Source organism: Amia ocellicauda, chromosome 18, assembly GCF_036373705.1.
Source record: "Amia ocellicauda isolate fAmiCal2 chromosome 18, fAmiCal2.hap1, whole genome shotgun sequence".
Classification (NCBI taxonomy): Eukaryota; Metazoa; Chordata; class Actinopteri; order Amiiformes; family Amiidae; genus Amia; species Amia ocellicauda.
The window spans coordinates 20,451,483-20,466,369 of NC_089867.1; the positions used below are offsets into that span (position 1 = coordinate 20,451,483).

The following is a 14,887-nucleotide window of genomic DNA, read 5'->3' on the forward strand; positions in this document are numbered from 1 at the left end:
CTGAAAAATAACTGCCTCTCTAATTTATTTTTCTGAGGCAAATGGTTTCCACGGTGACCAAGAGCTTCCCACTTTTTTTTTATGATGAAAAACAAATGTAGCACTTAACAAGCTCCCCTCGTAAGAAATATATTTTTTCAAAGTATTTTTGAATCAAAAACATGACCTAATGCATGCAGTGTTTATTGGCTGTTTCATTAATGAGGAATGGAGCCTTAATAAAGCTGTCCCTTTCAGGTAATTTTAAATATTGCTCCCAGAGCCCCCGATCAAAATGTGCCCCCTAAAACGTAAAGTACAAGTTTTCAACAGGAGTCATACCTGCTGTAATATAAGCAGCAATCGCTGGCAAGTGGCCAATAATGTAAGCGTTTACATCATTACAAAAACTGCTAGTATTGCTACAACAACAGCGTCTGTTTAAAAAAAACAATCCTCTGGGATTTTATAACACTGAAGTTTTGTTAGGCCTTGTGCTCGTGTGTGAGTCATTTATTGTTCAAAATATTTCTGTAAGGTTTAGATTTCCGAATATTACGAAATGCACATTCTAGTGTTTCAGTGGTTTCAAATGTGCATTGCCTTACACAACCAACATTTTTCAGGAGTACATTGGTTTGGATTATGTACACCTATTGGTGACCCTTATAGAAAACAAATCAGGAGCATTGCCTTAAAACCTCTATCTATTTTTCAGATATAAAACATTTACGTTCCTATATATCCCTCCTCTGAGATCCATTTTATTATCTCACCCAGCTTCTCACCATGTTTCTGATGGTTATTGCAGATTGATATCCCCCTTTCAGCTGACTTAGGCCATTTGCATAGATAATAAACCGAGAAGCACCGTGTTTAGCCAATACCTCATCCGGCTTAATAGGAGTAGCTGTGCTGTGATTGGGTGAATGAGTTCCAGTTGATTTTTCATCCTCAACACACAGGTTTGTGAAGGCTACCGCTTATAATAGTCTAGTCAATAGTCAAATTAAATTTGAAGGTACCCAAGTCCACTGCCAGTATCTCATTTAATTGGACTGTGATCCTGGTAATACCATAGACTGATGCACTTCTGTGGTGACTTTGTGTATCATTATTTCCAATTACCTCCAGTTATGTCTATTTGTGACTGGGGAATTATTGTGACCAAAAAACTAAACAAAACAAAAACAATAACCCTGTAGAAAAGCATAAATGAAGAGATCATGAAATGCGCGAAAAGAGTTAAAGGTTTCTGCAAGAAAAACAAACTGTGCGATCTAGCTGATGCCAAGCTTTTCTTCTGCAGTTCCCAGTTGTTAAAGAAGCAGAGACTGGGGCTTCAAAGCTAATGGTAATCTAATGGAGCAGCTTTAAGCTCTTGGATAAAACTGTGGGCCAACTTCAAGGCTGTGCAGATGTGTAATGGAAAAGACAGGCATAGCTGGAAAGAAAGAAAGTGAAGGACCAAAAAAACACACAAAAAAGGAGCACTGCAAGTAAAATATAGGTGAAGCAAAATTTCAAATGGTTCTCCGGAACGAAATGAGAATTCCAGAATATCAGAATGCTGACATCAGTACTCCTCAGCCCCAGATGGAAGGAAAAGTACAAAAGCAGACGAGAAAGCCGGGGGTGTCTCTTTCACCACTGGGAAAGGCGACCGGGAGACCGTGTCCAGGAAAGAAAGGTTATATCATTAGGAATTGTGAGGCAATGTTGTGAGGAGTCACCATGGATACAGGAAGGAAGAGGGAGGGTAAAAATAGCAAAACTAACATGGCACCAAAAAGCAAGGACTCCTGACAGAGCTTAGGAAAAAGAAAAAAAAACAGAAAAGAATTCCATTTCGCCAAACTTTCATGAATCATAAGAAGATGGAGAGACGTTTGTTGTTTTTCTTCACTCTCTGTCGTTTGTCTGTCAGGAGTGGCAATGAAAGGTAGGATGAGAACTGAGGCCTGCAGTTTGAACACCAACCTCATATCTATTTCCAAATTTCCCCTAGCCTGGATGTCAGTGTGTAACTTAAGAACCATCAGATCGTATTTCTTCTAGGGCCAGTGGTAGGGGTGGCACGCTGCCAGAGAGATGAAGCCTGTGTCTCTGCCTTCAAAAAGGTCACAAATTTGTAATGTTCAGGATATTTAACTCAACAGTGGTGGCAGCTTGTAGCTTGGTAAAGGGAATGTGTTTTTGTGCAAATGCGGTGGGGAAGCAAACAATGTCTCAACACCACTAACATCAATTTAACTAGGGGGTTTCTACCATTAATTTGCAGTTCTTGTTTACAAGATTTGAGATATTTCAGACTTCAGAGACAAATAACACTGTGAGTTTCTCCTAAAGTGATACTTGGCAGACACCAAACTATTGTTTTTTTGTTTATAATCAGGTGCCAGCTCATTGTTCTATGGTGTCATGGGAGCATTTGGCCACCCAGTGGTGCTGTAGTGTTACAGTGTCCAAGGATTTCCTAGGATGTTTATTGGCAAATACAAACAAATGGCATGGTACTACTGCTGCTTTTACAGTAACTTCCCACATCTATCTTAGAAGACTATATATACAAACAAGAATGCTTATATAAGTGCGCAGACAGCCCAATGATCTGTTTTTTCCTTGCTCTGAGCCACCTATCCCTTTTACCGTTGCTAGAGATGTGCAGGACTTATTTTTGTTGAAGAGCAGAATAAAGACAGGTTTGTTGTTGGGGAATTTTCCCAAACGGAGCGGATCAATGGCAGCATGAAATGGCATTAATGTCTAAAAATAAGCATGGCCTAGATTGACTATTCTAGGTCTAATGACAGAAAATGCAGAGATTACTGAAAAAAGACAGTAGATTAGCTGTTATTTTTTCCTTTTCTGATTAGCAATGAAATCCTCTTGAACAGCATTTACAGCCCCTCTCATTATGCAGTTGACTCATATCATCATATTTGAATTTTGAGGGTGATACGATAAATATCAGTAAAATATCTGTCCCTTCTTTGGCCTATCCAGGTGTTACCTCCATCCCTGGACTAATGCAATCGATTTATTGGTATCAGACCTAATCTGTAGGCTCTTTTGTTTGTCGGATGTCTTGAGAACAGCTGTGTGGGAATGACGTATCAACAACTCTTTTGGTACAGTTTCGCACTTTATGCTTTATGATAATGAAAACATCATGAATCTGGTGGGGATCTTTGATGTATCTTAATCTTGGCTATAGTGATTATATTCTTGTTTTGTATCCAAAGTGTTTTGAACATCTATACATTTCAGGGCTTCGTATGGATTTACCTGTACATTTACTTAAGGATTTTGTTCCACGTTTGTGTTGAATTGAAGCAGTGGCTGAGAGTTTTAAAGACCAAGCCATTTTCATTGAATGGAATTGTTTTTCTTGTTGATTGCTTTATAAACCACACAAATGCACCAAACAACAGTAATCTGTGCTTATCTGGAGAATGCATCCTGAGCTTTAACATTATGCAATACATACTGTTGCAAGACTCACATATCTACATATATATCTCTAATTCTGATTAATTGACATCCTCGAATGTGAAAGGCAGTAATAACAACAACTTCTTCTTATAAACCTGACTAAACTGGAAAAAGCAATGCATTACCAATGGTTGTGATATCCGTTATATATCGAGACTGTATTCACTATGTTACCCTACTTCTCTGCCACTTCAACAGAGCATGCCCCAGAGTTGTCCATTATAGCTGTTGAGTGACAGTAACCCTTTTAAATGAATTGACTAATTGAGTTCATCCCTTTGATTACAGGCAGACAGCAGGCAAAACTTTGACAAAATCTAGTAATGGGTGGAAGGTATTCTTATAAGCAGAATAGAGCACAGCCAGTAATACAATGGAAATGAATAAATTTTTTGCATAAATTATTATTAGTTATTACAGTAGAGACTGTCGTTGGATGCAAATGCATTGTTCTCCTTTTGAACTGTTCTCGATGCAACGTCATTTTATATATATATCTATATATTTATATATAGTTTTATCCCATCTCTGCTCCTATAGAGATATTCTTTAATACTGTTACATGTTTCTTTTTTGCTTGTGAATATTTGTCAGCACATATATATATATATATATATATATATATATATATATATATATATATATATATATATATATATATATATATATTACAGATGACGCATGTCTCTTAGGATTGTTTATTTCTAAAGACTCCTCACTATGTTCATTGGTGGAAACTAACAGATTTTTCAGCTTACATTTCTGATTACAACCTGAATAGACTGAGAAAAACTTTATTTTCCCATTTAAACAGGGATACATAAATACATAGATCACCATACTATTCAACTATGCCATTTATCTAGTTCTGTATACTTCTTTCCATTGTATTTATACACTAGCCATGGTGACCCTATTTCCACACACCAACTGCCATATAGGTAGTCATTACATCACCTTCCTGCTAGAGGGAGCTAACGGAACAGAGAAATCAATTAATCTGTTCAGCTCCTCTGAATGTTTGACATTATCAAATATTTCATGCTATATTTCCTATAGATGTTGGAAATTGAAAGGGAACAAATTCACTACAAAGTATTTAGAGTATGTTCTTCTCTCAGATATTGTATTTATTGTCAGTGGGGCTGAATACATGGATTCATATATATAAATAATAGCCCTTATCCAGGAGTCATGGACAAGCTATTAATCATGTTCAATAGTTTAGATTTTTTTTTTTTGTAAGAAAAAAAATAAAGAAGAAGAACATTTTATACATAACAGGTGTTTGTGTGTGTCTGTGTTTGGAATCCAATAGTGAATGCATTTTTATATTGAGCAATTCTATTCAATTAAATCAAACAAAGCCTGTAGTGTATGTACTATCACAATGAGTTGTATAAAAGTATTCAGATTCCTCAAAATTCTGCATTTGTTTATTGAATGCATATTAGCTTTTGAGGTGGTGAAAACACTACCAAGCTCGAACTGTTCATCTCTCCTGTAAAATATTGCTCTTAGAAGAAAAAACTGAATTGTTTAACTAGTATTTAACCAGAATCAATTAGTAAATATAATAATAATAATAATAATACATGCACATGGATGTGTCCAACAAATAAGTAAGAATGACTAGACAGTTTTGGAAATGTCAGGAAGATTAATTTCTGCTAAGACAGTCTCTGCTTGGCTACATTGATGGAGAGTCAGTCCCAAATAATAACACACTTCAGTGAAGGCTGAGAAGAGTACAGACACAGGTGTGAAACTCTCTGTGGGCCTCTTCCAGACATCAGTACTTTAGTGCAGTTTGATCTTGAACTACAGTTCACCTGAGTCCTGCCTATCACCATGTGTGCCTCTGTAGTTTCATGGGCCACTCACAAAAACCCTGAATCAGAGCTTTTCAAACATACCAAAGCTGGGCTCCAGTCAAGTACACTTGCTGTGAACCCTGTCCTGTATATGTTATTAAACCAAAGAGGAAAGCGAAGAAGACACGCTGCTTATGTAAATGTACCTTTCGATTAACACAGCGAAGGAGTTCAGACGTTTTTGCTGTGGGGGTCATGTGTCCCAGAGAAGAAGTGAAAACAATCACATGAGGTTATAATACAGTACTACACTTTCGCAAGGAGGAGAAGCACGATTAAAACACCCGACCCCTTCCAAAATAAAGAATTCTTTAGGAAATTCTGCTAAACTCCAAGACATTAAAGGACTTAGCAGGTATTTAGTCAAACAAATTCCTCTGGTTTTCATCTGAATAGGAATGTGTGGGTGGATTGGACTTATAAAAGTGCAAACACCCACCATTTTTATGCTCTGGTTCAGAAGTTTAGAGTCTATGTGTTTGTGTTCCAGGGCTGGCCTTGAAGCTGCAAGTAAAGCGGGGGGCTGGAGAGGCGGGTGGGGAATTTTTATGTTTTATGTCACACTCCCTTCTCAGTTTTGTCAGAATGTTTTAGACGACACTCCTTGGAAACGGACAATCATTGAAATGTCCCCCCTGACTGTGCGATGATGTCTCTAGGAAAGCTGGAGTCACTGTCAAAGCACCTTCAAGGGATGCTCAGTAAAAGGACCTACCACGATTCGAAGTCATGATCTCCTCCAACTCTATCATTCCTACAGTGAGTTTCCTTACTGTGAAAACTAGTCCACTGGTGTGTTTCATTTTGAAAGCATTTATGATGTGGCACTGAACCATGAAAAATGTAAGAACTGGTATTGCAAGTGTTGCAATGGTACTACTAGGCAAAAATACAGCACAGGAAACACAGCTTAACAGAAGCACAACCACGTACAGTTTAGTCTTAATGGAACAATACTCATCTGGCTGTATTATCATGCTGTACAGTTGTCCTAACTTCTCTCACAGCTATGGGTCCATAGATTTGTGTATTTTCTTCTGTCATTTTGTATGCCCTATATCTTAGTATTTGGCACAATGTGAGCACAATGTGAACACCCTGTCCTAATAATAATAATAATAATAATAATAATAATAATAATAATAATAATAATAATAATAATAATAATAAAAGTATTATTCTTAAAATTCTAGGTGAGACTGACTATGAAACAAATCTCACTGTAGAACTGATACAAAAAACATGTTTTGTTTTTCTCTCCACATTAAATGTTTGCCCGTTGTAAATAACTTTCAGGCTAAATAAATATACACCGCAGTCACTGGTAGAATTTGCATTTCCCCTCCACGTCTAAATTAGACGGACTGTTACAAACTCCACCCTTCCTCTCGGTTTTGCTGCAGACACTGTGAGCTGTGAACCAAGTGATTCACTCTGCCCTGTGCTCAATTTCTCTCTCTCTCTCTCTCTCTTTTTTTCTTCTTCTTTTTGCCTTTGCAGCAGCAGCAGCAGCAGCAGCAGCACAAGGCTGAGAAGAGAAGAGGGGGAGTGACGACATGTTCCTGGAAGAGCCAGCCTGGGGAGTCAGTCACATACTTGGCTGGGATTCAATGACTGAGCCAGACACACACAAACACTGAGGAAGGGGGGGCTGTGAGGGAGAGAGAGAGAAAGAGAGAGAGAGAGAGAAAGAGAGAGAGAGAGAGAGAGAGCTGGCTGGCTGTAGCTACACAGACATATCTCACTGCAAGGGCAGACTGTGTGGATGTGAGTTCTACCCCACTGCAGAACACAATCGGAAAAGAGGCGAAAAGTGGATGGACTTCACCATTTTCGGATCTCCTGACAGGCAAAAGCTCTGACCAATAACTGGATACTTTTTGTGGGTGCGAAAAGCGTTTCTTTTTTCCTTTGCTGTGGATTTAGACAGAAGCGTTGGTGGCTATGGACAGTAGGGAGTCTACTGCAGGGGAAGACGCACCGGTGTCGCCGCACGCCTAGCCTGGCAGACTAGAGACGCACTGCCCGGGGACTTGTTTCTGGATGTTTCATGAAGCGCTTCTCCTCATTTGCTAACTCTGGGAGACCTTGGATTTACAAGGAGCCGGGACCTTTGGGGCTTATTTCTCGTTGCTGTAGTTTCGTCCCGGCCAAAGGAAGTTTCGCTCTTCTTATAGTACGCAAAACATGGAGACTGTAGCTCGCCCCAGCTTCCAACCTCATCCAGGACTGCAACAAACTCTGAAGCAGTTTCACCTGAGCTCTATGAGCTCCCTCGGCGGCCCGGCAGCTTTCTCGGCCAGATGGCAACAGGACATGCTGTACAAGAAAGAGGGCAAAGACCCAGAACCGGTCCTTCACCTCCCCATCCAGCCGCCGCCGGTGATGCCCGGGCCGCTCTTCATCCCGTCTGACCGCTCCACCGAGAGGTGCGAGACGGTCCTGGAAAGCGAGACCATCTCCTGCTTTGTGGTCGGCGGGGAGAAGAGGCTCTGTCTGCCGCAGATCCTCAACACCGTCCTGCGAGATTTCTCCCTGCAGCAGATCAACTCCGTGTGCGACGAGCTCCACATCTACTGCTCCAGGTGCACCGCGGACCAGCTGGAGATCCTAAAAGTCATGGGGATTTTGCCCTTCTCGGCGCCTTCGTGCGGCCTCATCACCAAAACGGACGCGGAGCGCCTCTGCAATGCCCTGATCTACGGGGGCACCTACCCGCCGCACTGCAAGAAAGAGTTCTCGGGCTCCCTGGAGCTGGAGCTGACGGAGAAGAGCTTCAAGGTGTACCATGAGTGTTTCGGCAAGTGCAAGGGGCTGTTCGTGCCCGAGCTGTACACCAACCCAAACGCAGCCTGCATCCAGTGCATGGACTGTCGGCTCATGTACCCGACGCACAAGTTCGTGGTCCACAGTCACAAGTCTTTGGAGAACAGGACTTGCCACTGGGGCTTCGACTCCGCCAATTGGAGGGCATACGTGCTCCTCAGCCAGGATTACACGGGCAAAGAGGAGAAGGGGCGCCTGGAGCAGCTTTTGGACGAAATCAAAGAGAAATTTGACTTCGCGAACAAGTACAAGAGGAAAGCCTCCAGGGTGAGTTGGCATGCAGAAAACCCATTGCCATGTACTCTGGTGGTGGTGGTGGTGGGGTATGGTTTTTGAATTGTGGCACACACTTATATTCATCATTAGGTTCATGCAGGGGTACTGCGCACTTTGAAACGCACGTCTTTGACTGTGCTAGGCAAGTGCGCCTGGATGTTTGATTTGGTGTCTTTAAAATCAATCGCAATATCATGTGGAACAACTGGGCAATACAGACAAAATGACAGCGACAATGTGTGAGAGATGCATGCATGTATTTGTGTCTTGCATGTCTGTGCATTTGTATCAATCACTTATTTGGGACAGGTGGGCATGTCCTACGGATATGTCTGGCATGCTGTTTTGGTTTTTCGCAGGGAGGAGTTTGACAATTTGTCGGGTTGTGCAGGTAGACGTTTCCATCTTCGCCGAGGCAAGACTGTGCTTCTACTTATGCACGATTACAGTTGTTCACCTAACACGCAAACTTCACTTCACCAAATTGTCATTGCATGTACTGTCAGGCGCACAAGGAACATCCCAGCAACTTCTCCGACATATTTTTGTAAGACGCACGGCTAGATCTTAGATGTTGTACATTTATGTATTAGTAAAAAACAGACACCCAGGGGATCAAGGTGTCGGATAGTTTGAAACAGGCGAGTGTCCCGAGAAGTGAAAATGGCCTCATTTGATAAAAGTTAGCATATGGCTACTAATTAGCCCCCTAGAATAACAAAACGCCTTTATGGATATAAACCCATTATTTGTGTGTAGTAGACTGCATCTGTAGGTGTTAAAGGGTTCATTTGAGTATTTATATGTACGTGGTGCACCACAGACCCTATATTTACTACGGGATTGTAAGCTATATCGATACGTATGTGTTAGAAATTCAGTAAAATGTTTGATGTACGACTCTATTATCTCAGGTACTGGAAGGTGGATGTGTTTTTAATGACGGACGCATCCCTGCGTAATGATGCGCTACTTAGCCAGTTTGCGCGCACAGAGGGTGGTCAATGGCAAGGCTTTTTAGCGGAGAAAGAAGGCAAACCTTGCAAACCCGGTTTTCCTATATTAGTTTAACACAATTTGGTGCATATGTTAGACGATTTAGATTATTTAAGAACTCTAATCCCTTATGCAAACGATATTGTATGCATTTCCCAGCTTGTAATCACCAACAAATTCCATGAGAAGTAGATTTCATGTATGTATAGGTATATATTTCAGTGTCTCACGTATCAAACATGCCTATGTTAAATTAGATGTCTGCAGTCAATTACACATTTGAAGGTGGCCAATATAGCGTTCAGGTATTTTAAAATGAGTTTTACATGTTTGATCATGTTTGGATTTCTTTTAAAATAGCAACAACATACTATATAAATGTTATGAGAGCACTAGGTTACATTTGTTTTCTACTTGGTATTGTTTGCAAATATAAAAAGCGACTATGTTACATTCTGATATATACATATAAGTGAAGATAATTAACTGCAAATTTTTAAAAAATGTCCTCCTAAACGTTTGTGGTTGTTCTCAATACAAGTGTGGCAGAAGATAAGTTTTACAAAAAGCAGAACCAAAACTAAGCCTCGTCCCTCAGTGAAGTGTATTTAGAAATGCCAGAGCTTCATTTCACATTGCAAATACTGTGAAGGTGCTGGGTTTAATTTAGAAGGCGAGCTATACAATAGAAATCTGCCTGGATGGCAATGTAATTAAATATGATCACATTGTGTATTTATTTAAAACAAAGTGTACTATATGTTAGAGCATTTTCAATTGGTGGCACATGAAAACACTTCATATTGGTAGTAGTAGTAGATCTTGCCTATACAACCCCCACCCACCCAACCACCCATCTGAGAGGTCTTCTCTCACATCTTCACATCTCTTTAGCTTTTCAGTGCTTTGTTTGTTGCCTGTGTAACCCTGACTTTTACATTGAGCTCTCCTCTACCAGCTTGCTGACAGAAGTCCAATTGTGTTCGCTGGGTTAGAGGGGGATTAAGTTTGTGAACTGGGGGGGAGGGATCAGGGCAAAGTACCTTCCCTTCCTCCCCAAAATAAAACCGATCAAAAAAAAAAAAGAAAAAAAGAATCCCCTTTGTAATGAAAGGCAAGCACGTTCATTTGCATGAACTGTTACACTTGAATGGAGTTGATGAAGCAGGGATAGGAGTATTGTGGTGGAAACATAATATGCTCCCACAATGGTTCGCATTCACTGACCCACCCCCCCGGCCCCCTCCCTCTCCCCTCTCCTCTTCACCCTCTCTCTTCTACTATTTGGAAAATGAGAAGTAGGGGGTGTGATTGTGGCTGGGTACTTGGTGGTCTGTCATCCAAACAAAATGTAAATGTTTACAAACAGAAATTCACAATTCCCACAATAACCGAGACAGTGTTCTGTTCTGTTTTGGGCCACATAAGTCATGGCTTACTTTGCGATGGAGGCCAAGTATTCCATGTAATGCTTTAACCGCGTCTTTCAGTGCTGTGCTACATACTACAGTTGAGTGTAATACTGCGAAGAACTGCAAAGTAATTTGTACCACCTCTGTTTTTCACAGTTCAAAATGTGGAACTGCTGTTTATTTGTTACTGTTAGATCATATTCACATTTTTGTTGTTGTTATCAAATTCTTGAAGAGCTGTATGCTTATTGTCTCACATCTATATTTTCAATGAACCGCTCTATTTCTTCCAGTCTGTGAGAAGAGGGCTGCACCTATTTCACATTTATCCATAGGGAAAAGATATGTAATAGTTAGACATTTATTTGTTTTTTCTCTCTCAAAGAGATAGCTATTGAAAGGAAGAAATGCAATAGAAAGTAGGCCAAATACATGGAATATAATATTTGTATCTACTTTGCTGCATTTTTTAAACTCCCACCCCAACTCTCTGTGGCTTTCTTCCTTTTTAAATATACTTTTTATTGTCAATGTAGAATCCTGTTTACTAATTAGAGTGGCTAGTCTGCTGTTTGGAAGCAGCTGCGGTTAAATATTTAACATAGGAACTGAGACAGTTCAGCACACCAGACAAAAACAAAACAAATGACTAAAAATAAAAAAATAAAACTATTAGGATGGCGAATGTCTGCGGTGAACCTACATTTCCTACCATAAAGCCTAGCGAGATAATGAACTTGGCCAATTGATCCAGCTGGCAAACGGCCAGTTACATTATAGGGGGTGGTATATTGGATTCGATCCATTGTATTTTACTGTAATCTGCAGCTTGAATAAAAAAAAAAGTTCACGCCCATTTCTGGTAAAGAGTATTTGCCTTTTTTTAAACAAAGTGAACATTAAAAGAGAGAGAGAGAGAGAGAGAGAGAGAGAGAGGAAAAAATAAATCTTACAAGACCAAGCAAGCAACTAAAAAAAAAAGAAAATGACTTCCAATTGGGAGTTTGGTTATACAAACACGTAGTGCAGTTCCAGCTACAACCAGTGAGATCCTGGAAACTTTTATTTCCTGTCTGATCTGTGCTGCTGCAGAGGAAGGTCACAAATGTGCTCACTGATTTCTAGGGCATTTCTCAATTTCTCACAGTGTGGCTGCATGTAGTGTCTCACTGTCTGTAATGTTGAGTAAGTACATGGAAACAGCAGACAGGATGTCCCTCAGCTGAAAAGTGTCTATCTGGATGTTGTCGCAACAGCCGAGACGGTTATTGTTCTAAAGAGACAAATTGAGCAACATATGTATACTGTACAAGTATATGTGCATATAGAAACTTTTTTTTTTCCCCAGAGAAAACATAATCATCTTAATGATAATCATCTGTCATACATTCCTCAAGTAGTGAATCATATTGGAGTTTGGAGTGCGGTGTGCCGTAATTAGTGGGCGTCAAAGTGGTCTCCTTTTGAAACTTTTTAATCAAAAACCTTTTGGGATGAAATTTACTTTATATTGGCCTGTCTAGAATAAATGCCTTTGGGTTGCTTTAGGTAAAACTCCTCCTTCATAAGATTTTTATAAGAGGTTTCCAAACAGTAGACACTGTAAATCGCCTAATATGAGAATTTGTCACTTGTCTGATTTTGTTTTGCAGTCAAATCCTAGTCATCTTTGTTCTTACATAGTTGTAGTTTCTAAGTCCAAGTTTGTTTGATGAAGTGCCTTTTTTGTGTGTGTTTGTCAGGCCTCCAAATAAGTAAAAGGGTTCAAAGTTTATGACTAGGTGTGGAGTTTGTTCCTTAACTTATAGAGTCAATATTAAATCTTTATAATAGGCTTTGGCTTCAGTTAATGTGAGTGGGTGGCTAATGTTTATCAGTTATTTTCTGTATCAGTCTGTATATTTCGTGTTAGATTAAGACACAAGATCAGCTTGATTGTTCAGTTTGACTTAGCAATATTTAACTTGCAACTGTGAAAATAAGAGTGTTACACAGAAGTCCTAGTTTTTAATCTTCCAATTTTTAGATATAATCAAGAAACTTTTATTTGGTGTTATTCAGACTTGAAGGAAGTGTCACTTTACAGCATAGTTAGACAGGAAGTTTGTTTTCAGGTGTGTGTTATATATACATACACACACACACACACACACATTGTCTATAGAAGTATCCACCTTTTGTTGTCTTATAGCTTGGAGGTCAAATATTAAAGTAAAAACAAATATTCTAGCAATCTAGAATTCTAGTCCACCTCCTTTGTATTTGCATTCCTAAAGTAGCTCAGGTGTAAGTAATCACCTTCAAAATCACACCAACTTACATGGCCTCCACCTCATAGTGGTTCACATGATTTAGGAATCAATTCAGTATTTCCTGCAGGTTCCCTCTGCTGGGTTGTGCATTTCATAGCAAAGACTCAACCATGAGTACGAAAGAGCTTTTAAAAGAATTCTGGGACAAACTTGTTGTTGAAAGACACAGATCAGGGGATGGGTATGAAAATGATCAAAGGTGCTGTATATCCCTTGAAGCATGGTCAAGGTGATTATTAAGAAGTGGAAGGTGTATGCCACCACCAAGACCCTATCTAAATCATGCCATCCCTCCAAACTGCAGGGACTGGAGAGAATGAATGGAGCAAAGTATAGAAAAGTCCTTGAGGACAACCTGCTGCCCTCTGCAAGAAAGCTGAAACTGGGACGGAAGTTCACCTTTCAGAATGACAATGACCCGAAGCACACAGCCAAAACTACACTGGAGTGGCTACAGAACAAAAAGGTAAATGTCCTTGAGTGGGCCCAGTCAGAGTCTCGAACCTAAATCCATTCAAAAATATGTGGTATGACTTGAAGATTGCTGTCCATCAATGGTCGCCAAGGAACTGGACAGAGCTTGCACAGTTTTTTAAAGAAGAATGGTCAAATATTGCTAAATGAAGTTGGTAGAGACCTATTCCAGTAGACTTATAGCTGTAATTGCTGCCAAACGTGCTTCCACCAAGTATAAACTCAGGGGAGTGGAGGTTTATCAAGATTTTTGGAGCTTTTGCAAGATTTTTAATATATATATATTTTTTTCACAATAAAAAAAATCTGTTTTCCCCCTGAACAGTGTGGAATATAGTGTATAGATATGTGGGAAAAGAAAATCATAGTGAAGTGCATGAAACTCTGAGGCCTTCATCCAGCAGTGGATCAATATAGGCTGACGGTGATAGCTTATTAAGGGAGTTAACACTAAAATCCCAATACTGTCATTCCCTATATGAAAAGAAAACTGATTACGCAAGTGTGTTTATCGAAGGCAGTCTTGAATGGGCATGAATGAATTCTGCTTATGCACCTGTTAGACATTAAAATCAGTTTTTGTGGTTTCTTCATACTTGAAATTCAAGTTCTGTTCTTTGTGTCCTACTTTTGGTCAGGGTTGTGGAAGGTTAAGATTAAAGATTGTGTGACAGTTTTCAAAACTTAAAAAATGCTCAGTTTTATATCTTAATTTACATCAAGTGGTATTTTGTTGTCTTGTCTATACTTAAGAGTGTATATTTATGCTGCAGTGCATGTTTTTTTCCTTGTCTTTCTGTGCTTTTAAGCTTAATTGCATAGATCTGTTCCTTTCTAACAATCATTTTAACATGAATAAAATGGTTAGAAATTAAATGGTGTTTTATTTTTTATTTTGTCTCTAATATCACGTTGTAAATTATGGATGGCTTCTAGAGCCTGCTGCAATGAGAGACGAAACTTTCTCTTTCTGTGCTCAAACTGTCCAAAGCACTGTGGGATTTCCCGTCCACAGCTGAATGGGCTGCTTGTTCGAGGGTAAAGGAAGTGTGCTCCCCTAGGGATTATGGGGTATGTCCTGTTTCGTATGCAAGGCGCATCGGGCTAAAACCCTCCGACAAAAAGCCACGACCATTCGGAGTGGAGCACAACAGCTGTTAGGATTGCATATCAATGGCCAAAATGAAATCCTTTTTTATTTAATTTTTTGGAAAATGCGGTAACCTCTTTCTTTAAATACACA

At 39.7% G+C, this 14,887-nt stretch overlaps 1 protein-coding gene across 2 annotated transcripts in view; it reads left to right on the forward strand.

Moving 5' to 3' along the window:
* Positions 1–7,023: 7,023 nt before the first annotated feature.
* skia (v-ski avian sarcoma viral oncogene homolog a) overlaps positions 7,024–14,887 on the forward strand; it is an 82,989-nt gene continuing 75,125 nt past the window's right edge. Inside the window, exons 1-2 of one of the 2 annotated variants that reach the window (XM_066691257.1) lie at positions 7,024–8,441; positions 13,475–13,636. In XM_066691257.1, the coding sequence (XP_066547354.1) occupies positions 7,536–8,441; positions 13,475–13,636 (1,068 nt within the window). In that variant the 5' untranslated portion in view covers positions 7,024–7,535. The remainder of the gene's footprint in view (positions 8,442–13,474; positions 13,637–14,887) is intronic. The other variant, XM_066691258.1, reaches the window with a different exon arrangement.